General features: G+C 41.1%; 1 protein-coding gene across 5 annotated transcripts in view; it reads left to right on the top strand.

Annotated features, from left to right (window-relative positions):
• Positions 1-24,437, top strand: part of DAPK2 (death associated protein kinase 2) — a 51,344-nt gene extending 26,907 nt beyond the window's left edge. The window contains exons 3-12 of one of the 5 annotated variants that reach the window (XM_002191422.7): positions 172-393; positions 5,598-5,736; positions 7,157-7,286; positions 8,536-8,584; positions 9,259-9,285; positions 13,396-13,548; positions 14,946-14,991; positions 19,804-19,893; positions 20,070-20,150; positions 20,675-24,437. In XM_002191422.7, the coding sequence (XP_002191458.3) occupies positions 172-393; positions 5,598-5,736; positions 7,157-7,286; positions 8,536-8,584; positions 9,259-9,285; positions 13,396-13,548; positions 14,946-14,991; positions 19,804-19,893; positions 20,070-20,150; positions 20,675-20,749 (1,012 nt within the window). In that variant the 3' untranslated portion in view covers positions 20,750-24,437. Of the gene's footprint in view, positions 1-171; positions 394-5,597; positions 5,737-7,156; positions 7,287-8,535; positions 8,585-9,258; positions 9,286-13,395; positions 13,549-14,945; positions 14,992-15,895; positions 17,759-19,803; positions 19,894-20,069; positions 20,155-20,674 lie in introns of those variants that run through there. The other 4 variants (XM_030281898.4, XM_072933936.1, XM_072933937.1 and 1 more) reach the window with 4 other exon arrangements.
• The last annotated feature ends 721 nt before the right edge of the window (positions 24,438-25,158 follow it).

Here is a 25,158-nt window from a genome sequence, read left to right as displayed (position 1 = left end):
ACTGCAGAGTCCTGACAGTCCTCTCTCTTGTACCAAGAACAAGCTTTATAGTGCTCAGCAGTGCTGCTCAGGGCTTACAGGATCAGGCTTTGTATGGGACTGGCTTGTTTGGGAAGCTGTCATGTAAAAGCCTTAAGAGCATTTTTTTTTTTTGTCTCCTTGTTCTCACAGTGGCCAGTTTGCTATAGTGAAGAAGTGTCGAGAGAAAAGCACAGGGGTGGAATACGCTGCCAAGTTCATCAAGAAGCGCCAGAGCCAGGCCAGCCGGCGCGGTGTGAGCCGGGAGGAGATTGAGCGTGAGGTCACCATTCTGCAGCAGATCCTGCACGTCAACATCGTCAAGCTGCACGACATCTATGAGAACAAGACAGATGTGGTCCTCATTTTGGAGCTGTGAGTAAGAGCCCTTCTCTGCAGAGATGGCTGAGGTGAATAGAAACCAGAGAGCACTGCAGAGGCTGCTGGAGCCCAGGGGCACTGATAAATGGAGCTGTTGCATTCTCAGGATTCACAGATCTCAGCGGGAGCACTGAGTGAAGTTGGTGGTAAACAGCTTCCCCAGCTCATCCATGTGCCTTGGGGATATAGGTGCACCTGAACATCAGCTGAGATCATTTGATACTGAGCTAGGGAATCTTGTCAACTTGAAAACAGTTTACTAAGGGAGGGATTACCTCATGTCTGCCTAGGGCTGCCCTGACATAAACCTTGGAGGAAGTGCAAGTGGCCACTGAATGCTCGTTTTATTTTTCTTCCTGATTTCATCTCTTTCAATACGTGTGAGGCCATCAAACCTTTTCCAAAATCTGCAGCCATTCTCACTACTTCTATATTTTCTTCATTTAGATCAGCTAGAAGAGAAAAGGGAAGGAGGGCAAGGGGAGAAGGTTTTTTAAGCCCTTGGCATTAACTGTTGAGAATAAATAGCAGCAGGATGGGAATGAAGAAAAGCTGTTTACTCCTGTGCCACATATGAGGGGGGCCAAATCACTGCCATTAAGGTCCTGCTGACAAATGGACCTCCTCACCCCTACATGCAAAATGATGCCATTTTTCAGTATGTATGGGGCAGGAAATACAGTCACCATGCTTGAATTTAGGTGGACCGTATATTCCCTGGATCCTGTGTATGGAATCCAGGCAAATGAGGCTTTTATCCCTGAGGGAGCTCTCTAGGGGAGCCAGCATTTAGGTCAGGGAGCATTCCTGGAGATTAGTGTGACTGCTGGAAGATGGCATATGAGTGATGATGAGCATCTGTTAACTTTGAAGTATATGTCTATGGCCAGATGCTGGTCTCTGTAGCCAAGCTCTGGAAGACAGGGAAGGAGCTTGCTCTTTCTCACTGGTGACTACATTGAGCTAAAGCAACCTCCTGTTTCATTACCTCCTGATTTTTCCTGTCCTCATGTGGCCTGACATATTTAGTGTGTTCTTTTGTCTGGCTGTAACATATTGCAGGTTGTAAAAATCCGCATGCAACAGAAATTTGACCTAATTAAGTCCTCTGCATTCAGCTGCTGTATACAAATTTGCGATGATGATAATTGCTAATGAAGATAATTAAATTCTCTCTGTAAACAGATAATCTCTTCCCCTCTGACACCCTCTGACACTCTCAGCGTCTCATATCCCTTGCTGTTTATCAAAGTTAGTGTAACAGCATCTGGCCAACCAACCTTATGGTAATCTACAGTGACCTTCAGCTTCAAAAGAATGGCCCCAGTATTGCTGGGTAATTGAAGAAGCTGCCCTGGTGTTTAAAAGAGGATTTGTCTGAAATGCTGGCCCTCTCCTATATTCACAGTGCTGGCAAAACCATCTCCTCTTTTCAGAGAGGTCAGTTCTGCAGGTGCTGGTTCTCCAGTTCAAGGGCAGTGCCAGATCCATTGCTGTGAAGTGCAGTTAGGTAGGTACATGGCTTCTCTTTCCTTCTGCACATTATCCAGGGACTTGCTCCCCACAGCTTTCTGTGGGGTTGTTGTTCTCTGTGTCCTGGGCCCTGCCTAGAGCTTGCTTTGCCCAAGCAGAGCAGCCTGGAGGCAGGTTGGATTGATACACCAATGTCTCCTCTACAGGCAAGTGTCAGGATTGTGTACACAAAACAGCTCTGTCCAAGAAGGCAGGATTGTTGTTTGTCTTTTATTGGACTTCAAAGGAAAAGTAAAGGTATCATTTGCTTGCTTCCTTGCCATGGTATTAGGTGACATGGTAAAAGGGAAAGAGAGGAAGGAATTCTGTAACAGTTGAAAAACGACCATTTGCAGGTGATTATTTAGAAAACAAACCTCCCTGGATGTTGAAATGTAACTTGATGCAGTTATGAGTGTTTTACTGCAAAGGTATTAGTGCTTCAAGTGTGTTTTTTTTTCTGGGATTCCATAATGTCTGGCTTTTGGGATTGCTAAATCTCTTTTGCTTGAGGATTTCTTTGCATTCAGGTGTATAACTTGGATAAGAATGATCTTGCAAATAAACTGATTACCACTCTCTAGGTACAGTTTACTGAAGCCTGGTTTTAAAGCCTGAGTCTTTGTTAATGGAAAATCATTACATCTTTTCTACTGAATTTTCCTTTAGGTTACTCTTTTATGATCTCTACAGCTTAGGCTAATGTGTTAGTCTATATCTCAAGAGATTGGAGATTAATATAGTGTTTTTCATGTATGCCCATCTCTGATCTTCAGAAAATGAAATGCTCACGTGGTTATTGTAGAAGGGAATCTTTTGTTGATAAAGTAACAAAGAGACTTTGAGCTTTCTGAATATTTTTTTTTGTTGTTGTTTCTTTTATTTTTATGTTGTATTTTATGTTGTATTCTGTAGCTTGGAAAGCCACCTCCCTAGTCTCATTCAAGGTTAGTGTGAACTAAGTAGAAGTGGGAAAATACATCAAGGAGCTCTCAAGTAAATATCCTGTGATCCTTGTTCTTGCAAGCTGCAGTTTCTTCAGTCATGCCTTGGGCATAGCTGGTTGCCCAGGATGTTGGTGAGGTTGCCATTGGGGCAAACTCCTTGTGTGCCCTGAGCAGATGACACTGTTGGAGGCAGCAAGAGAGAATGAGAATTAAGTTGCTCCAGTCTTTGCAGCTGAACTATTTTCTGACATTGCTTGTCTAGCAAAGGAGGTTGCTCTGAAGGGAGTTGCCAGTCTCCTCCAAGCAGGAAGGTATCCTTGAGCACCCCGAGCAGAGCAGAACAGCTCTGTTAAAGTGGCTCAACCTGGGAGCTCTCCTGAAATGGAACCTGCTTCTGCAGGACTGGGGCTGGGCTGTTGTCTGGCCTCAGGGAGATTAAAGAGTCCATCTTAAAAAACAATCACCAAGGAGATCTTGCAGGGTAAAAGAGAAAGAGAGAACACTATGCATACATGGTTACATTCCAGAAAAGTACAAGACCATTTACAAGTACCCAGTCCAACTGGATTCCTCATGACTGGATGGAGTGTCTGCCAGAGGTGATTGCTTAAGTGCACTCTGAATAGAAATCATTAAATAAATGGGAGTCGTCTACTCACTGTACACAGATTTCATCAAGAGACCACCAGATTTTTCTTACAGATTTCTGTACTTGTTTGTCACAGTAGTGACAGTTGCACTACTGAACAAAGGCCTCTAAACCTACTATGATATGGAAAGGAAACAGTGTTCTCTGTTGTACGGGGTACAACAAAACTTGTCCAGAAAGGCTGATGGTAGTGCTGATACCCTTGGTAGGTGTCACCTAGAAAGGAAAATCAAGAGATCAAGTAATAGTCTCACAGATTGAATAACTGAGATTAATAGAAAGGAGAAGGTGGCAGCTAAATAAAGCAGTTGCAACATATTTTTGGGTTATATAAGCTTATTTTTATTTGCCAGGCATGTAGTTGTAACAATTAAAGTATCAAGTGACTTCTGCCCAGGTGAAAAGTCCTGCCTCACACTGGTTAGAAAAGTTTCCGACTATGGGACAGTGTGAAAAAATTATCTGGTAATCAATCGGCAAGTCACTATGCCCAGTGTAAGTCTCTGGAACAGCAAGGTACCTTGTCACCACAGGAGCAGCAGAGGAAGCTAAGACACAAACCCAGAGTCTTCGTGGCTTTGGACATGCTGTTCTTGCTTGCAGTGGACTTGTCCTTGCAGGATGTGCAGCTGTTAACAGTAGCTTCCTCTGAAAGAGGCAGAGAATCACCATGTTGTCACTGCCAGTGTTGTGTGGGAGCCTGGGGTCAGAGGGGTGATTCCCCAAAGACCTCTGGAGCACCCATTATGATCTGTGACTTGTCTGTGACTCGCAGCACCTGAGGAACTCAAAGCATTTTGACCTGGCAGTGCTTTGACAGGACAAGAGCTTGTTTTCCAAAATGGCTGTAGGGTCTCTCAGGCCCTTTGCTGGCACTGAGCACAAGTGGTGCTGCACTAGCACCCAAGAGTAACAACTGTTTTGTGAGTGCCCCCAAAACTGAATCTGAATGAGAATAAAACAATAATATTAATGACAGCGTGAACTGGCAACAATAAATGAAAACATAATAATGAATAATAGCTGCAAACAGTGCTTAGTTCAATATTTAGGTGATCTTCTTTCAGATAAACAGAAAAATAGCACTGGAACTCTTCATAGAAGGCACAGAAATGAAAATAAGACTTATATACTAATATGGGTGGAATAGATTTCAGTTTTAATGTGAAAACTCATAGTAACTAAGAGCACTTCCTTGGTTTGGGAAAACTGGTTTTGGTATCTTCCAGCCTGCTGCAATCTGCTTTCTTCTTAAAAAATTCAGCACCAAAGAAATCCTTTCCTGCTAGTTATGTCAGGCAAGAATCTGTAGTAGAACAGGGTAATGGCTGTTCTGGAAAGAAAAGAGATTCTGTTAGCACATTTTACTACCTCAGTTTCTGATGAGAACTGCTAAGAAAAGTAATTCTTCAGTTGTTGACTCTTACAACTTGTTCATACAAAACGAAAACATTGAAAAATAGCAGTTGAGGTGTAAGTTGACCTTTTGAAATAGGTGCATGTCTGGGAATTCAGCAAACAATGTAACTCCAGTCTTTTGTGATCCTTGCAGCATCAATGGAAAAGCGCATCCTTAATTTACAGGGCAGAGAGCTGAAGCCAAAAGAAAGTTTGGGCACACATGGGACCAAAACACAAAACTCATGGTTGTCTGCATGAGTAGACTTTTTCTAACTGTATTGAGGTTCTTTGCTGCTTTAGTTTTCTTTATTTGGCATTTATGTTATGGATTATAATGCAGGAGATAACAGGATGTGTTTTGGTATGTTTTGATGCCGTTGAGGCAGGATGGTATGAAAGGACTCCACATCAGAAGGTTTGAGAGTAGAACTCAGATTTATTTCAAATACATCTCTCTTTTATAGAGAGTATCATGCAGACCTATTCTATTGGTCCTAAAGTAAAAACATCTCAGCCCGTTGGTGTGCAGTGAATGACACACAGTGGCAGAACTAAACTATAAACAATGTGAACAACAAGAGAGATAAAGAATTATTTACATTCTTTCTCAACTGTTTTCCAGGCTTCTGCCTGGCTAAAAACCTTTGTTTTCTCTCTGACTGAATTGCGAATATCCACATGTTTTGCAGGGTTTCTGGAGGAGAACTTTTTGACTTCCTGGCACAGAAGGAGTCTTTGAGTGAAGAGGAAGCAACCCAGTTCATCAAGCAGATTTTGGATGGTGTGAATTATCTTCACTCTAAGAAAATTGCTCACTTTGATCTAAAGGTAAAGATGTTGATTTAGGCTTTGGCTGATCTGTAGCTGCTAATTTTGATATTTAATACCAGTATGGTCAAGTGGTCAGTGAAGATGTTGCAAGAATTGCCAGATAGAAATCAGAAAGCATAAGTAAAGAATCGTTTAACTGATGGTGACTATCAAATGGCCTATTATATATTCACTTAATAACGCTCCTGGGTTTTCAAGGACTGGGTGTGGAGTTTAGCAAAGTGTTAAATTAGAGATGTATTTTTAAGCAGTGATCTGATCAGATAGGGGATGGTTTGGTTCATCATTATCTCATCACTTGACAGGGCTCCATTGCCTGCAGTGGAGCTACAATGGTTTATACCACCTAAGGAATAAAACAGTCCTCCAAGAGGTAGTGACAGTGACTTTTTCTATTTCAGTCTGTTCTGTCTGTTCTAAAGAAGCTTACATTATGTGTCTGTGGTCAACATATATGCCCTAGATCAATGGAAGAAAACCAGGCTTGTTACTCTGAGGCTAAAACATGGTTGGTTCAATGACTGTGAGAATAAATTATTCATATGCTCTGTTTCTCAGTGTAGCTCTGAGAGAATGTGTTAGCAGGAGCAACTTCCATGTTAGATTCTACTGTGGAAAAGCCAGGGAGCTGCCAGCAGGGAATCAGACTCTCTCACTGCTGCCCTTGAGGTTATGATTAAATTATGACAGATTAATGCATTAAAGCTATCATGGGAGATTGAACCCATAGTTTACTCTGAAATCTGTAAATCTGGGCCATGGTAGGGAGTAGTTAAGGCTGAGAAATTTAGTTGAAGAAAGGACTTTATGAAATATGTTGGATCTGGTAAAAAAGTAAAGTCTGTGATTAAACGTGTTAGTTTTGATTTCACGGTTCAAGCTTCAGCTTTTTCTTACAATGCTGTGAGAATGCCACATGTTCTTGTAATAGCTTGGTACGATCTAGGACCTCTGATCCCAACTGTTTGCATTTTCTGGACTGTTCAGCTGATAAATCCTGAATCTTTTCCTGGCTTTGTTGCAACTGTGAATTTAGTCTCATAGAGGAGTTAGTTTTTCCTTTCCTGAATAGGTTCAGCATTTGCCAAAACATCTTCCATTGGCTTTCCATACAGTATAGAGTCAACCGAGCAAATATTATGAAGTGTAAATTTCAAGAACAGACCAGTAAAATTGCTGTCAGCAAAAATATTGAGCTGTGTAGCTGTCACTCAGGACTGGGCAGTAGCATTTTGTCTGCAAACACCAGAACTGCTTCAACTGCCTGCTATCTCTATCAAAAGAACTGTAAATGGCTAAGCACAGGGGTGTTTTGCTTAGGATGTATATGCAAAGGAAAAAAAAGCACTTGAAAACTCTGTTACTTTTCAAGATATTAATATTTTAATAACATAGATCTATCTTTTGTCATTTTTAGCCTGAAAACATCATGCTTCTAGACAAGAATATCCCTATTCCGCACATCAAACTCATTGACTTTGGCCTGGCTCACAAAATAGAGGATGGAGTTGAATTTAAAAGCATATTTGGAACTCCAGAATTCGTAGGTGAGTGACATGTTTCATTGTCTTACATTGCAAATTCCAGAGGAAGTCGAGACATCTTGTCAAAATTAAAAATTGATGGATAGAAGTAGTTTTAATCTTATTTCTGTCAAGACCACTTAAATCTAGAGGTTTACATTATTTTTCTGGAATAGGCAAAGGTGCTTTCTGTAAATCAGATGTGCTACTCCTATGAGATTAGGCTGCTGCCAAATAAATATTTAGAGATGTAAATTCAGGATTGAGATTGTGAAGCTCTGCATATACAAATTATCTTTTTACTTGTTGCCTGGGGTAAGTAGATCTCTGCATCGTGGTACATGAGTACACAATTACATGGGTATCTGTCATGGCTTTGTAAATAAAACCACCTCACACTGTGCACCTGCTGAGTACCCTCATCTCCCCTTACATTTTTCTGTGTGGCTCTCTTTTTGTTCCTCACTGGTCGTAATTCGGATCTGTCTTGCTTGGATTTTAGGTTAATCCTGCTCCTTTCTACTAGTTTCTATTTTGAGGTTTGTTTGGGGGCTGTGTAGAGAATAGAGAATTGTAATTAATATTCTAATTAAACACAGCTGTCACATATAATTTTTTTCAACTTATTTCACTCTTGTTCTTTTCTCTTGCATGCAGTCTTATATGGGGATGTTTTCCAATGAGGAAATGTTTCTTATAAAGATAATAGAGTTTGACATGGATAGCAGTGTAGTCTGACAAGTAATCTCAATCTCTTGCTCGAGAGCTCTTTCTGACCGGCATTTACAAACTTGCTATAATTAAAAAACAAAACCAATTAAAAAAACAATTTAAAAGCCAGTTAAAAAACAAAACAAAAGCTCATGCTTAGGGGCAGCAGCATTCTTGGAAGGTGAAATAATTTATTATTTGTTGTAATTTGCAGTATACTTACTATATAACTTCGTTTTTTGTTAATAAACCCTATATTCTAAGAGCAACCTTCAGAGATCTCTTGTCTCCATTCATCAAAACCGTCCTGGAGAACAGTGTTCCCTACAGACTTTACCCTTATTCTTGAGTTGCATTCTGCTCCAAGTTACTCTACGTAATTGCTTCTGAACAGTTGTGAATTTGAACTCCTATTTGGGCTGTAAAATTATAAACAATGTATTCTGTAACTAACTTTTCTCTCTCGCCGCTTTCTCCCTCTTGGTAATTCTTGGCCTGCTACTCCAGTCTGGTATAAATTTGTGACCTCAGTTGCTGCTGTTTGATTAAATGTTTCTTACAGCTCCAGAAATTATAAACTATGAACCACTTGGACTAGCTGCAGACATGTGGTAAGTTTTATAATGTGTTTATGCTTTCTTTTCCTGGTTACTGTACAATTACTTTTTCTTATTTTGCTCTTAATAGAATCCATTGCACCACAACAAATGAAAACAAAACAAAAGAAAAAAACCCTTAAATATAGTTGAGTCTTTGTTCTGTCATTCTATTTTTATACATTCTTTTAAATTAAAAGATAAACATTAAATTTCTGCAAAATTACATACTGGAGTGATGGCAGTTCCAGAGTTAACTGTTTGCCACTGTCCATGCAGAGGAGCACTCTGAGAAGGAAACATATTCCTGCAGAGCTTGTGATAGTTTTATTGATAAGAGCCCTTCATGCAGAGGAGACCTGCATATGAATGTAATGGGAAGGCAGGCAAAAGAGGTTACCCCAAATCAAACATCCTGCTTCTGCTCCTCTGTGTTTCATGTGTGCACTGTAGTAAGTACCCACTGAATAGAAATACACAGAGACTTCCAGTATCCACATTACTTGTTGTTATATGTAAAATTATTTTTTTCATCAAAACCCCATTCTGTAAGAGATGTTAGCAGTTATCTAAAGCCACAATGGCTCTCCTGCCTCTCTTGCAGCTACTATTGAATGGTGTGTATTCTGCGCGTTAGGAAGAATACTGGTCATTTAGAACCCCTGCAATTAATATTTTTTGTTTTTTAGGAGCATAGGAGTCATCACCTACATACTGTGAGTACAACAGATTCACTCCTGTAGAAATGTTCCTAAAGGTCTGTTGCACTAGTACAGAACAGTTCTTCCCTTCAATCGTTTAGGGACCTGCACATGTGTGGTGGGCAGGGGTTTGTCTAAAGGACAGGGGTTATCCTGTGGCCTTTTCAATTTAAAATAAGGAGTAAAAGATGAGGGGCATTCTGAGAAGAAGAAAAACAAATGTCCCCAGCATCACTGGACATTTCTGCATTTTATGGGATCTCATCAGTTCCAAATGGTAGAGGATGGAAAGGCCAAGAGGATTAATAGCTCCTGGAATGACTGTGAGCTACCAGCATGACAGCATAGAAACAGAAAGTGTAACAGTCCCATTTACAAGTTGGGTTATTTCAGGTAGAAACGGTGAAGTTTTTATTTGCTTGTAAAGCAGCCTAGATCATTAGGCATAAGTAAAGTCACCCATTTCAAAATGGTGAATTTAAGCTGAAAGAGGAGCAGCGAAGTGGACCCTGGGAACTGAGAATTCAGTTTACAGAAGAAAAGAAAAGGTTTGTTAAACCTAGTAAAGCAAAGGTTGGTTGGTTGGTGAGTAAAGCATAAAGGCAAGATAGATCACAGAATACTTTTTAGATACAGATTCCCTTTAGAAGAAAAGTGTGTCAACTGGTGGTAAATAAATAAAAGGAGGGAATTATGACATACTCAGGCTCTCAAAGAAATTAATTTCTGTGGCCATCTGAGGACAAGCAGTTGCGACTTTTAAGATGGAGCTTGACAATTTGGGAAACTGCTTGTGTGACAATGGATGCATGCAACAGAGGAACAGCATTCCTTGCTTGTACTCTCATTTGACATGAGAGTTGCGGAAGTGGTCAGTGATCCTTGATCCTAACTACTTCCATCGAAATCCTTTGACTCCTGGGGAGCAGGAAGTGAACACTGCTTGCTGGGAATGTTGCACCCCTGGCTTTGGCTGTTCCTTGTGATACTCAGAGGAATAACTTGCTGCCAGACTTGAAGAAGGTGCACTCTTGTATTAGTTGGATTTGCACTACACAGTTCAGGCATCAGGACAAGTACAGAGGCTTGAAGGGGAAGGATTGTCTTTTCAGTGCGGAAAACAAATCTTGGCCTATGCACAAGTGTTAGACCCCAAAAGCTGTAAAAGAGAGGTAGGGTCTGAAGAATCAGATTCAGTGCAACAAATTCCCTTTTCTGCAGTTACAAAGAAAAGTTTGAGGTATTGGTTGAGCCCAAGCTCAGGTAAAGGGATTTAAAATACTGTCCAGACCCTTGTTTTTTATCAGCACTCTGATCTACACCGACACACCTGTACTTGTCAGGACATTAAACTTTGTGAGTTTGTAAAATGGGTGTTCCTATTTGATGAGAAGAAAACTTAGAGTTGAGATCAAGCAGCAGGTGGGAATACTTAGCATGTGATTAGTGATGCACAGAGCCTGCTGCTCCTCAGGTCTTCCTGTTATACTGAGGGGTCTGTGCTGGAGCAGAGTAAGGGAGTAGTTCCTGTACTGCATCTAGCACAGGAGATCTGTTTTACCTGCCTGGCTACTAATGATTGTTGTGGTCACTAAGGTAGGAAAATGTCTCCATACAAATGATCAGAAAAAAGAGCATGCTTTTTAGCGTGGAAGGGATCAGCTTGCATGATAGGCTATTGTTGTGGTTTGACATGGAAGGGAATTTTCTCAGGAAGTTGGTAGTGTCACGTTTGGGTATTGGCATCTGGAGTGAACACTGAGGGCTGGACACACCTCTGAGAACACAGGGGTTTAAAAGCAAGTACTCCTAGGAGAACTGTTTCTTTGGTTCCTAGAGAGCAGACCTCCCCTGCTGTGGCTGGGTGGAGGAGGGGAAGCCATGCAGCCGAGAGAGGTAGGCTGGGGGTGAAGGATCTGGAACCGAGCCAGCTCCTTCGGATGGAAGGGTGGAGGAAGGCTGAGATATCTTTGTTCCCCCCTCCCACCCCCTAACGTAGAGGGAAGGAAACAGAGCTCCTGAAGACACCTGGAAGTTTGCCGGCAGAGGAGAAGGTGAGGGGGGGAAAGTGCGCAGCGTGGGAGATGGAGTCCTGGGCGGAGATTTCAGCTGTCTGGGGACTAGGAATTTGCATGCCTTCAACTCTTATGTCTCCTAATTTTAAAGCCTTTTGCTCAGAAGTGTTCTGAATAAGTGGGGTGTGTCTATGATACCACCTACTTTAGCAAATGTGGCAGCAATTAAATGGATGTCATCATCAGGTGTTGAGTTCAAAATGCATCCAAGTCCTCAATTCAGTAGCTCTGCAGTGATTCAGTGGGTTATGAGGTCTGCTGGTACATGTTTACAGGCACTGAGTCAGGATATGACAAAAGCCATTTGCATTGGATATTAGGATTTGAGGATCCTCCCATTTCACAGATTTCACAACTGAATCCAAAAGAGAAAAAAAAAAAAAATCAGAGAATAGAGCACTGTTGATTTTGAATTCCAACAAAGGGCCAGAAGGTGGAATTATAGCTGCTTCCTGGCATAATTTGGGGACAGGGAAAAGAAGCTAAGGCCCTAGGGCAGGTTTCCAAACTTCAGTTTTGGAGCAAAGCTCATGGTCTGTGGAGAGGTGCCTATTTGTAGCCAGCAGAAATGAAACCAAGGCTTAAGAGGAAGTATGTAAAACCCCTTAAGAACTGAGACTGACTGTGGTTTATGGGATTAAATTTACTGCGTCAAAGACAACTGGAGGGCCTCACTCATGCTCTCTTGCCTGTGTCAGATGCCTTGGTTGTGTTGTGTGATTGTAGAGGGAGGAGGGAGCACTTTATGCACTTCATTGTTTATTCTGTGGATAAAGTCACATGTGGTAGCTGGGGATTGAGCTGAAATGCTTGGGTGGTCCCATCTAACTTTCTGCTTATCCCCCAATATTCCCAGTCAACCTTGTAGTGGCAATACAGACAAGATAAAAAGTCTGTTGAGAGTGGGATCATGTAAGCAAATGGTTTAGTATTCAAAATCTCAGTTTAGTTCCTGGGAGTTTGCTGCAGTCCTGTTTTGAGCCTGCTGCATCCTGAAACTGTTACCAAAGCTGGACATAATAGATAAGCACAAAAATAGCCCAGCAGATTATAAAAAAAGGGGTGAGATCAATCTCCTTGGTGTAAATAACATTTCCCGTAAACCAGACTTTTGCAAGTAAGTATCCCTTTGTGTTGGGGGAGAAGGAGCCTGGAGGAAAGGCAGGGCAGGAGGGGTCTGGGATGACTCTGTTCTGACACAAGTTTTATGGAGCAGAGGTGCAGAGCCATCAAAGATGAAGGTTGACAGTCACAGCTGAGAGACGGGCAAAGCAGAAGAAAACCTTTTTCTTAAGTCAAGATTGCTTAATGGCATTTTATTAAGATGCTGTCTCCATTACATTCTTGCAGTTGGAGTAGAGTGCCAAGCAAAAGAAATTTTGTGTTGTTCAGAAACAACACAAAAATTGTATTATTGCATTTTATTGCAACCAAAGCCCTTTTTCTTGTGGATTCCCTTTACTGAGCAGCATGGCCCTGCTTCTCCAGTGGAGCTGGCTCCTAGGCAAGGTCATGTGCCTGGCTTCTGATCATATGTTGTATTTTGCTTCCAGCTGAGAAAGGTCTCTTGGTTGAACCCACTGTGCAGGGAACTCATCAGCAGCTTTGCAGAGAGAAAAGAAGTGTGGGCAGAAGTTTTCCTTAATGAAGAAAAACTACAGAAATACTACATTATCGACTTGAAGGTTATAGAAGCTGCAGCCGGGTAGTCTTTGTGGGTTCACAGGGATAAAGTCTCTCTTGAGCTGAAACTTTTTCTAGTTTGATTAGCAATGACTTAAATGAGACACTCAGGAGAGGAGAGTCTGTGCATTTCTCTCTGTGTGCATGCATTAGTGCTCCACTAGAGACTTTCCATGCAAGTCTGGCTCAGCTAAGTAAGCCACAGGTGTAGTGAGCCAAAGCTGGCCATGTTTTTTCCTACATGGCAGAACTGCTTCAACACAAGAACCACAAATGTCCCAAGAGTATATTCCACAGCCAGTGTAATTTCATTAGGGAACTTCTGCTATTTATTTTACCAGCTGATTCCTCTTTTTGGCTTATCTAGGCTTAGTGGTGCATCACCTTTCCTTGGAGAAACTAAACAAGAAACACTTTCCAACATCACAGCTGTGAATTATGATTTTGATGAAGAATTTTTCAGCAATACTAGTGACCTGGCAAAAGACTTTATTCAGAAACTACTGGTGAAGGATACACGGTAAGCAGACATTCAGAAAGACCCATTAATCTCTAAAATAAATCTAGTGAAATGTGGCTTGACAAATGAAAAACTTTTCTTGCAGTCTGTATTACCAGTCAAGAGCAATACAGGAGGACGCTGCTGTGACCCTAGTTAATAACTGCATCCAGAAACCCTGAGGAGAGGGACCAAATCTCCTCAGCTAAATGCCATGTTCAGAACTGAATTCTCACCTGAGTCAAGATGGCACAATGGAGTGTAGCTGAAGGGCTGAAAATGATGTGTACAATCTTGAGTTCAGGGTAACAACCATTCCACTATTTCAGTTTCTTATGAACTACTTCCAAGGAGGTGATACCATCCCAGAATATGCCCCCAGTGGTGCAGTGCCAGAAAAATCAGTACATGTGCTGATATGGAGTTGTTCCAAGTCTCTGTATCTGTAGCAGTCACCTAGGGTGTAATAGCTATGCAGATCTTTGTTCCTGGGTTACACGAACCAGTGTTTTCAGTATATATATATATATTTTTTTTTTTTTTTTTTTTTTTTTTTTTAGTTTTTCTTGCTTTTAATAAAATGCACACAGAAGTAGCATATCCTTCCCTATAACCTTCTTTGTCCTGGAGGAAAGTCAGACCATTGTGATTCTTTCTAATGGCTTCATTAGGGGAGAAAATAACTACAAGAGAGAAGGAGCTGTTCAGTGAAAATTTCTGCAAATCATCAGGCCTCAGTGTGGGGTAGAGTAGGTGTTTGATGAGAGTTTTACACAGGTCCTGCAGCTCCAAGGAGAAGTCAGTGCTGTTGGTATTTGTCCCATGTGTTTCTGCCTTTGATTCTCAGTGCTCTTAACATGCTGTTGGAGCAAACTGCTACAGTGCACAGGGAAGTTAGGTTTGATCCACTTTGATTAGGGTTGCAGTATTCCTCTCAGAAATGTTGCTTTTAGGCAACAGCAGCTCCTTCAGTGCTGTAATACTGAAGTGTTCCAAAGGACAGCTTTGGTATAATTACTGTTGATTACCTCTGGTATAATTACTGTTGATTTAGACAGAGATGTATCAAAGGTGTATAGCAAGAATGTATTTTCTAAGCACGTCACATGAACAAAACAAATGAGTGTTGTACAACTTCTTATGGAAGGCTGCACAAAACTACAGGTAGATTTTGATGAAATAAGAATTAAAGTTGTGTGGAGTAAGGACAGTTACCTACAGAAGTTTAGAACAGTAACTAAACTGCACACAAGCGGTGTGCCTCAGGGAGAAACGTAACCCTGAAATTTTAGAGTTTGTCTGGAATAATCCTGATAAATGCTTCATAGGAAGCCCAGGAAGAGTGTGGGTTAATGGATTTCTGTACCAAGTACTTATCATTCAAGTCTTTGGGGTTTTTTTGTGTTGTTGTTTTTTAGGAAGCGGCTTACAATTCAGGAAGCTCTGTCTCATCCATGGATAATGGTAAGACTGAATAAAGAAAAATATCTTGGTTTTCTCCATGAGCAAAGCAGAGATCATATTCTCACTCTTACTGGTGTGTTAAATGGAAAACTGCCCCCTAAGTACTTTGATGCTGGGTGACTCAAAGAGATGTGCAGGGAGGAAATCGCTTGGGTCTGACCAAATCCTTGGATTTCTGCAAATTACTTCCTTTATTATGGGAACTTTCAAAAAGAGAGTAACAAAGCTCTGATGTTTATTGCATATTTCAGTATCCCATATTGGACTGGGCTTTGCATTTTTCCATTTCTCTCTATTTACATGGGCATATACTGTGTGTTGGCTTTCATGAGTTCTTGAATTGAGAGTTGACTGCAATCAATATAGAAAATACAATTTCTTTGGAGAGAGAACTGCTGTGTACCCCGTGTTCTAGTTTGCTTACATTTGTGTGTCTGTATGTATTTTTTCATCATAAACATTGCTTGCTTATGTGGATAAGTCTCTTACTGAAAATACATTTAGTTAGTCTCAGCATGACTAATGAGGATTTTTGAAATTCAGTTTTGCTTTGCATTGCACAAAACGTTAGTTGGAGTGGTATTAGGGTTGTTGGTTTTCCTTGTACAAATACTGATCGCTTTGACGCTGGTAATTACTAAAAATTAGCATGAAAATAAGTTGCAGCTATGTTGCTTGCACTTATCACATTGGAATGAATGCACATCACTTCTCACATTCAGTTCTGGGCTTATGTGTTTGGTGTTTGTTTTTTTTAATCAAATGCATGAAGGAAAATCTTTGTGAGCAGAACATCTCCCAGCATTGTGGAAGCTCAGGCTGCATCTTTTGTGTAGGGTTTTTGAATTGCTGCAGTCTTGTAAATGTTGAGTAATATTGGTTCCTCTGTCTGATGACTCACCAGCTGAAAGATGAAACCAAAGTCCAGGAAAACAAGAAGGTGGAGAACACACAGCTGAAGACAAAACACCTGAGGGAGTACACCATAAAGTGCCACTCGAGCATGCCCCCCAACAACACCTACATCAACTTTGAGCACTTTGCCCGCATTGTAGAGGACATTTCCCGTGTGGAGCAGGGTTTCATCACGTTGGCTGCATCCCACAATTCCTTGCAGGAGGACATAGATGTTCTGCTTTCCATTTATAATGAGAAAGAAGCTTGGTATAAAGAAGAGAGTGAAAGTGTGAGGCACACGCTGTCCCAGCTGAAGTATGAATACCGTAAAATGGAGTCCCTGAAAAGGCATTTGTATGATGATAGTGAGGCTGTCAGTGCCAGTCTCGCAGGCATGTGCGGGAAATACGCTGAGCTGCAGAGCCAGTATGAGTCCCTTAGACAGGAACTTTCTGAGGAAATCAAGTGGATACAGGATTTAATGAGCAGTTTTCAACGGGAAAATGAAACCTGTGTGAATGGAAACTTTGACTCTGTTTTCAACAAAGATATTAATGAATCACTAATGGAGCTGTTAAATAGATCGTGCTGTGAAAAATTCCTTGCAGGGTTGAATCTTGATGCGACAGTATCCCATCAGTAACACTGAGATCAGGCTAAGTGCAAGGTTTGTTGCTTGTTTCAATGTACATCAGTTTAAAAAGGTTCCAGTGCATAGATTCTACACAAAAACATGACCTAGAATTAAAGTTCTGATATATTGCACAAGCTGCTGACCAAGGCCATAATCTCCCAGTGGTTTATGGTGTTGAAGTGGTTTTGTTTTTTTTCCTGTGTTCAGTCTGAACTTGCAGGAACAAGATTATCACAGTGGTTTGGACACATCTAATGCAAAAACCTTTGGTATTGCCTATATTTTACTCTGCATCATGTATTACAGTTCCTAAAGATTAGTTGGTAATTAATGTGGAATAAAGAATAAGACAGTCTGTACTTACTAGAAATTGAGTGCCTGGAAACTAATAAAAATTCCCTTTACAGAATTTTTGGTTGGCTGAAGGAAACATTTGGATAGCCCTACTACAAGCAGTTCTATACACCTTATGATACAAATATTTGCAAAGGTTAAATCTGTAAATTAAAGCTAATTGTGTGGTAATTTAGCTTGTACTGTGGAAATTCGCTGTGAAATGGCTACAATGAAGAATATTAGGATTAGTGTTTAGGCCAATTGTGCAGGGCGAACTCTTTTACCATCAAAGGTAAGGTGAATTTTAAACTAAAGGATTAATCGATAGCTGAGTTTCCTGTCCTGTACCAAAGAAATCCTATTCAAAAGACACCTTTGGGAACTTGTAATGGTCAAATGACTCTGTAATTTTGCAGTGCAAATGTCAATTTTTGACAAAGTGATAGTATAGTCCTCTGGTTTGTTTTCTACAGTGAAGAAGATTACAAAGATACAACTAAATCTATGGTGTGGCATTTGAGATAGTGTTCTTGTTATAAAGATTTTTTTCCTTGGGTTTTAAAAAGTAAAAGAAAACCCAACCTTGAATCATGACCTGCTGTGGTTTGGTTATACTGTATTTACATGCACAGATGTACTAATCTAATTTTTGAACACAATAAATATTTATGCAGGATGCAGTTGTTCCCTGGTGGTTAGTGACTGAAAAAGATGCCACGTTTCTGTGGGCATTTGCTGCAAGGTGACTGTTGTGCAACTACAAGTGAGATAATAACTCAAGTCCAGCTAGAGTGAATCTTTAAATATATACATTAGAGTGTATCTTTCACTGCCGCTCCTCCCTCCTCCTTTTGCAGAGAAGTTAATGACCTAAATAAACTGAATTGTTGTTCTTCCTAACATGATTAAGAATAATGTTTCCTACTTTGAGATAAGAAGGTACAAGCATACTGTCATCTAATTTTTGCAGAGTACAGTGGACCCATTTACTGCCATGTCCTCACAAAGATGTGCAGAGACTGATGCAAATTCAGAATTGTGAAAACAGTTATTCACTTGGGATATTTTTGCTCCCATCATTGTACTTGAAGGAGGATGGAAACTGCATGCACTCTCTGTGGCACTGTTCTTGGCACAATATGTAAAATATTCAAAAGCTCCTATGTAGATAAGCTAGGATGTGACCCTGGCAAGGTGGTGCTGATGGCTGGGGAGAATTGGGCTCTACTGTGACAAATAGTATTGAGCATTTTGCATGTGTCCATTTCTTATTGTTTCAGAATGCTTCTGCAGGTTCCTTTGAGCTGGAAGACCCAGCTCAAAAACTGTCCAGGAGAACTGCAACACAGGATTTTATTGTCAGGGGGAGAGAGCTATAATTCCTAAAATGAAACTTAAAAGCCTAGTGGGAGTTAAAATTTGTAGAAAACACTCTCAAGAAAAAGAGTCTGCCTCCCCTCAGCCATAATCTCATATTCTTTGTTCATATCGATTTTCTTTAAGAACAAATGCACTGGCACAATGAGGAGCATTGAATGAGGCCACCTGGTTCCTGAGCATGTTTTGGTGAGGGTAATGTTGTTGTGACTCCATCCTTGAGGCTAATCACACACTGCTTTTGAGAAGAGATCCTGATGATCTGAGAGAATGACAAGGTCATTGGATTGCAGGACACTGAAAATGAAGATGTGGTTATTAGCAGTTATTAGCAGTCTGCAGTAAAGTGAGTCAGCAGTGGTTCTGCTGCTGAAAGGGCACTGGGAAATTTTTCCTAATGATTGTACAGCTGACATTTAGCCCATGACATTTTTTCCATTTCAGATTGATTTCTGCTTGCCTGTTGCACCATGCTGGCTGTTTGCAGTGTGAGGAAATTATATTTAATGCTTAATTGTCCCAGTTCTGTTGGATGCAAATGGTGTATACATCTAAACGAGAAGGGGGCCCAGCTGATACCTTGGTTCCTTGAAGTGCTGCTGAGATACCTGCAAAAATGCTAAACCTACAGAATCTGAGGAGAAAAGTGAATTTGTTGTCTCAAACATTTTAAATTATTTTGCTGAAAAAGATGTTTAAATCCTCACTGATGTGTTTTCCATTCTTCTTTGGTACTCTTGATGTTTCAGGTGCATGACTTGGCTGCATTCCGGTCCAGTTCAGTAGAAATATTTCTGTATTATCCACCTCCTACATATGCAGATCAGAATGGCTGGAATGGTTGTCACTCCATACTCGTTGAAGGGCTGATTACTGGCATTTCTCTTTTCACTCATGTTTGATCTGGTTTTGAACCATTTATTTCTTGCAATCTGTCAAATTTGGTTTTATGGTTTATGCAAATTTTGATGTACTTTTGGGATTGAAATGTGCTTCATTTTCAGAAGGACTGTGTCAGGATTTTTGGAACATCTGTTCCTTAACACCAGGTTGACATCCAAAGCATTAGGCACATGTCTGAATTCTGATCTATATTCTTCTTTATTCCTATTTTTCCATCGTCAGATATTGCAATTATTTTATTGCCTAGGTGTCAATGCATTGTGCTCTCATACTCTGGCTATGGTTAAAGGACAAAGCTGAAGTTTTTTCAAGTAGCATCTATCCTTGTCACTAATACTACATGCCAGCTACCTTTGTTCCATTTTATTACAGTGATGTTATTTCGAGAAAAGGGAGATGTGGCAGGTGTGCACAAGAAGCACCTTAGCAACTTTGCAAAGTGAAAGCATAGCCTTAGCACCCACTAGTTTTAGGATCTTATTTGCGATCAAAAGGGTCCTGTCTAGGCCCAGAGTGGGCTAGATTTAATTTTTTTCTTCTGCTTTTACCTGTGAATCTGCAGCTTCCCCAGCTTTCTTTCAGCCAGCTCCAGTGCACATGAGATATCTTCCATATTTTATGCACCAAAGGGAGCTGAAGAATAAAATTGCTCTTTTATCTTCCAGCCCATGGACAAGCAACAGTCTTTGGTTCGGAAATCATCTGTTGTCAACATGGAAAACTTCAAAAGGCAATACGCTAGAAGGCGATGGAAGGTATGACAATGAGTCTTTAATCCTTCTCACATGTGGCTTCCCAAGCCTGATGGGATCAGAGGGCAAGATAGAACTTGAATGTAAAATTGTAATAGGCAGTAAATGAATGAAATGTGTTTGGGTATGTCTGCACTGGGTATGTGTGATCAAATTGGTTTTCCTCCCTCTCTGCACAGCTTTCGTACCGCATTGTTTCACTGTGCAACCACTTATCGCGCTCGCTGGTGAAGAAGATCCTGACACAGGATGAGAGTTTGGTAGGTGCGTTCCTCACACAGGAAGAAGAAAAGAACCGGTCTTTCTTTGTAGTCATTTTTGCTGTCCTTACATGGATGCACAGCCCAACAGGACAGCAGTGGCTTGGAGTGGGAAACCAGAGGGGACCATGGCATCATTTGTGTCTTTAATGCTTCTGTATGTTCTCTTACTGTGACAGGAATCTTGTGCAGGGGGAGCCAGTGACTTAATAGACCCTCTAGGGGCTAAGCACATTATTGAATAAAGAGCAGCAAGGAGCTTTCAGATGATGTCTGGATCCCAGGCAGTGACCATGTGGTGTGACCAAGATCCGAGCAGTTGCAGGGGAGCTCACTGCTCTTGTGCCCAGCTCTGTGATGGAGGGTGGGGGACCCTGGCACTGCCTGTGACCTTCCGAATTGAAACTTTAAGGGTTTTATCAGCTCTGCTCTTCTCAATAGATGATACTAATAATATTGGAACAGCGTGTTTAAGAGCATGGTATCTCATTTACATGAGAGACTTTGTGGCCTTTCTATTTCAGACAAACTGTGAAAGTGACAGTGAGGATCTTTCACAAAGAAAAGCCCCTCTTCAGAGGAGAAGCAGCATATCATAATGGGATGAGAATTCCATGGGCAGGAGACAGAAAACTTTCATCCTTGCTGAAGCAAGCAGCCCTGGCAGCAGACTTGGACTTCTTGTCTGAGTCCTTAGTATGATGCTTCTTGCTTCTCAAACTACACCAACAACTGGATGATGGTCTTAAATGTCTACTAAGCATTTTAGAAAATTGGGAATAAAGATTCCCAGGGAAATGCTACAGCACAAGCACCAGTTGGAGTGCTTTTATATTTTGAGTGTTTCAGTGAGGCTTCAGTGATACTGATGTCAACTGCACTCAGGGTGTAGGGTTTCTACTGATAATCTTTTACTGCAGAGTAATTCACATTCCACACAGTGGTTGAGACTGTGTGCATTATTATTTCAGTCAGGCAATTGCTAGTGAGTTGTAAGGATTTTCTTTAAATTAAATTTTTATATTTGTTAATAGTATAAACATTTGATGGCAGGTATCTGACAGGTTTTGTGTCAGATACACAGACAGCTGTGTGCAGTACTCTGTTATTGTTGCCACTGAAGAGAAGATCACAATGCCATTACATATCATAACCTTGATTTTGTGAACCTGGCAGTAAATAGTTCTGAAATGCAACAAGAACTGTGCTCTGGCCATGGTCTCTGCCTGAGGTTTAGCACAACTCCCATTGTTAGTGTGAGTGCAACTGACTGTAGCACTGAGGTAGGCTAAGGCAATTTTTGGATGAAAAAGAGAAAAAAGTTCTGTAGTGATTTACATGCACCCAGATACAACATTTTCATGGAATGATGAGAGGATGCCTCACCAAGAAAAGGGCATTTAGAAACCTAAAGCATGTGAAGAAATAGTCTTTATTAGACTTAGTTGTTGTTGTCAATATTATTTATTTTCAGCAAATTGGAGTCTCTAACACCTATTTTTATAGGTGCTGTTTACATGTAACCCAGACTGCAGATGTCTGTATTTGATTCAGGGAGTTGTATCCAAAATTGCGGAAATAAGCACTTTGATATTGATGTAGTATCTTTGCACAGGGAAGTTGCATAATTTTAAATATATTAGTTTCTAAGCCAGTATTGTTCAATTGGTACCAAAAAATGTGCAGACTAGGGTATTTTTTCATTGAATGTATTTGCTGTTAGAAGTTCCTATTTATTTTGCCATTTGAGGAATTAAAAATCAGAAAGCAAGTCTGTTAGAAACAACTATAGATGGATGAGGAAACTGATTTTGTTTGGCTTTAAACTTGTCACCTCTAGACTGACGTTTTAGAGCAGGTGTTGATAACTAGTATCAGGTTAATTTTGATGGCTTCCAGTTTCTAAGAAAGAAATAAAAATATGCTACTTATATTGGTAACTTTGTATCCTTGCTTAGTTGGAGACTAAAATGCGGTTGATAAGAAATTACTTCTGTGAAAGGAAAGAAATGTATGAGAAGCTTTGGAGAAGAGACACAGAACATAGGATTTGATGGAAGAAACATAAAATGAAGGAGGGGGTAGGAGGAAAAAAGCAGTGGAGAAGAGTGAGTATGAGAGGGAGCTTATCTTGTGGAGCTTATCTTGGACTGGGAAGGTTGGAGGAAAGGAAAGAGAATGTGGATATATGAATTGTGGAAGCTGAAGAGTGAATGTTTCTGCAAATATGGCACTGCATTTTTATACTACTTATTTAATTTCTTTTTATTTTATATCTTGTGCTGCCATAGTCTGTATGCTGGTCAAATGAGATGCAGGGCATGGGTTTATCTTAATATTCAATTAGAATATATATTTCTAACCTTTCTGTGTAATTCTTGAGACAGAATCCTCAAAAAGTGTTGCAGTAATGTATGTATTAAGAAGGAGTGGTAACAGGGAAACCTGAGGTTTCAGTGTATCCGAATTTCAGCTAGAGTAGAGTTAATTTTCTCCTTAGCTGGTACTGTGCTGTGTTTTAGATTCAGTATGAGAATAATGTTGATGATAATATGCTGATGTTTTAGTTTTTGCTAAGTAGTGGTTACTGTAAGTCAGGACTTTTCAGTTTCCCAAGCTCTGCTGGTGAGGAGGTGCACAAAAAGCTGGGAGGGACCATAGCCAGGGACAGCTGACCCAGTATGGGCAAACGGATATTCTAGCCCATGGAATGCCATGCTCTGTATGTAAACTGGGGTGAGTTGGCTGGGAGCTACAGGTCACTGCTCAGGGATGGGCTGGGCATTGGTCTGTGGGTGGTGAGCAGTTGTGTTGTGCATCACTTGTTTTTCCTGGGGTTTATTCCTCTCTTTTCCTTTCCATTATTCGTAATTATTATTATAATATTTTGATTTAGTTCAATTACAAAATTGTTCTTATCTCAAAGTAACCCTCGAGGTTTGCTTTCCAATTCTGCTCCGCACCAGGGCCAATGAAAGGTGAGCAAGCGGCTGTGTGGACTAGTTGCCAACTGGGGTTAATCATGGCAGTGTCTGGAGGGAATTTTTCATAAACAGAACACTAAAAAATATATATTTGGATAAAAAGCCGCCTAGCTTACCTACCAAATTTTGCTTCCTGCTTTCCCAAGGATGTGGAAAACCAAACAGACTCCAAGCCAGCGGTATTTTTCTGAGTTTCTGGACTTTAAAAACACTATTGATTTCCAAATTTGAGACTGGAATGTGTATGTAAATTACACTTCTGAAAATTAAGCCGCGATTAAAACAGGTGTTAGGTTGTTGGATCCGGATTGTGCTGTCATGGGGATGGAATTACTGTAATGTAAAATCCTAGCAACTATTGAGAAAGATGGGACACAGCAGAAAGGTAGACAGAGTGCAAGGCTGTGTGAAGCTCTGGCTTATTAATTCTACCTTTATAAAGGTGTTGTTTAACAAAGACATTACAGACAGCTCACTGTTCAGTCTTCAGTTATCTTTGTGCCCAGGTGAGCTAAGGTCAGGCCTTTCTCTCTGGCAGTCGGTCACTACACATGGCTCCCAAGTAACTTCATTGCACAGAAACCACAGCATGCAGCACTCATGTCCATACAAACTTCCCTGAGTGTTCCAGGTAGGAGCGTGCTGTGAGTGTAGAATCTCTTGTTCTCAGGACCAGTGTTGGTGATGCATGAGGAAGTTTACAGTGTTTTCCCAGCTGTAGTAGTCTCCGTGTTCGTCACCCTGTCTGTTCCATGAGGTGAAGCTCAGCCTGCTCAGGGGGGCACAGTGTAATTGTGCTGCTTCCAGCACTGGCAGGACACCTACTCCTAGCAGGGCTTGGTCTGATACTCACCACCATTTTGAACAACAGCCTACAGGTTCCTTTCAGTAAAGGGCCAAAAAAACCCAACCAACCAAAAAAAAAAAAAAAAAAAAAAAAAAAAAACAACCACCTACATGGAAGGAAAGGGAACATTAAAATAATTTGTGTTACAGAATCTGCTTTGCTGGGAGAAAAAAAAATCTATTTTATATGTATTATTCTGTTTTGCATCAGGGAACCTGGAGATAGTGTGAGAAAAAAAAGAAAAAGCACAGTTAAAAAAAACACAGAAGCCCACGAGTATTTTTATTAAAGTGTGGCTATTTGGCTAGTTTTCTTGTTTAGTGATGATGTTTTTTAATCTACATATATTTTTTATTAGGAGAAAGAGTGATTTTTTTTTCCTGCCTGGAAATAGTATAGACTGTCAAAAATAGCAGAGATATTTGTTATTTGCTAATAAAATGTTGGAAAACCGGACGTGTGTGTGTCTGTGTTTCCCCCAGCCCGAGGCCGGAGCCTGAGGCGAGGCCCCTCAGCCGCAGCTGTAGAGCCCGTGCCGGCGGGAAGCGGCAGCGCCTCAGGGCAGCGGGAGGGAGCGGGCCGGGGCCGGCGGCACCGGGTGGGTTTGTGCCCCCCTGCCCCGCAGGGACGGCCCGCTGGGGGTGAGGGGGGCTCATCGGGGTGCAGGTGGCGGGAGGGCCGCTTTGGGGCTGCGGAGGAGCCGTCGCCGTGGCACCGGCTCGCCTTTTGGTCCGAGAGGGCTTGATGGGCCCCGACAGACCGTCCTTCCCCCTCAGGACCGAGGTCCCCACAGCTCAAACCGGTGTCCCGCACCCTCGGCAGCGAGGTAAGCCCAGGGACTGTCGGCCCCAGCAGCTCTGCTGTTGCTGCCCTCAACAGCAGAGGGTGTTGTGGTCTATGCTGTCTTGCTCCTTTTTTCTTGTAATAAAGAGGTATTGCTCTTATCTATATTTGTATGTAAATCAAGGAATTTGTATGTGCAGGGTATATATTTAACAATGTTCCGTTGAGAATCAACTCGGAGGCATTTATTTTCCCCCTCTCATTTTTATATGATCACTGTAACTGGCTGACATTCTGTATTGCTCACATAAATGTCTACTCTGTCTTCACATAAACTTCAAACTTTTACAACTTTAGTGCTCAGATGGTAGGTAATACATAATTTTTACCATGT

The sequence above is a fragment of the Taeniopygia guttata genome, chromosome 10, assembly GCF_048771995.1.
Source record: "Taeniopygia guttata chromosome 10, bTaeGut7.mat, whole genome shotgun sequence".
Taxonomy (NCBI): domain Eukaryota; kingdom Metazoa; phylum Chordata; class Aves; order Passeriformes; family Estrildidae; genus Taeniopygia; species Taeniopygia guttata.
The sequence above is the reverse complement of the archived record's forward strand: the minus strand, read 5'-3'. Positions and strand labels throughout refer to the sequence as shown.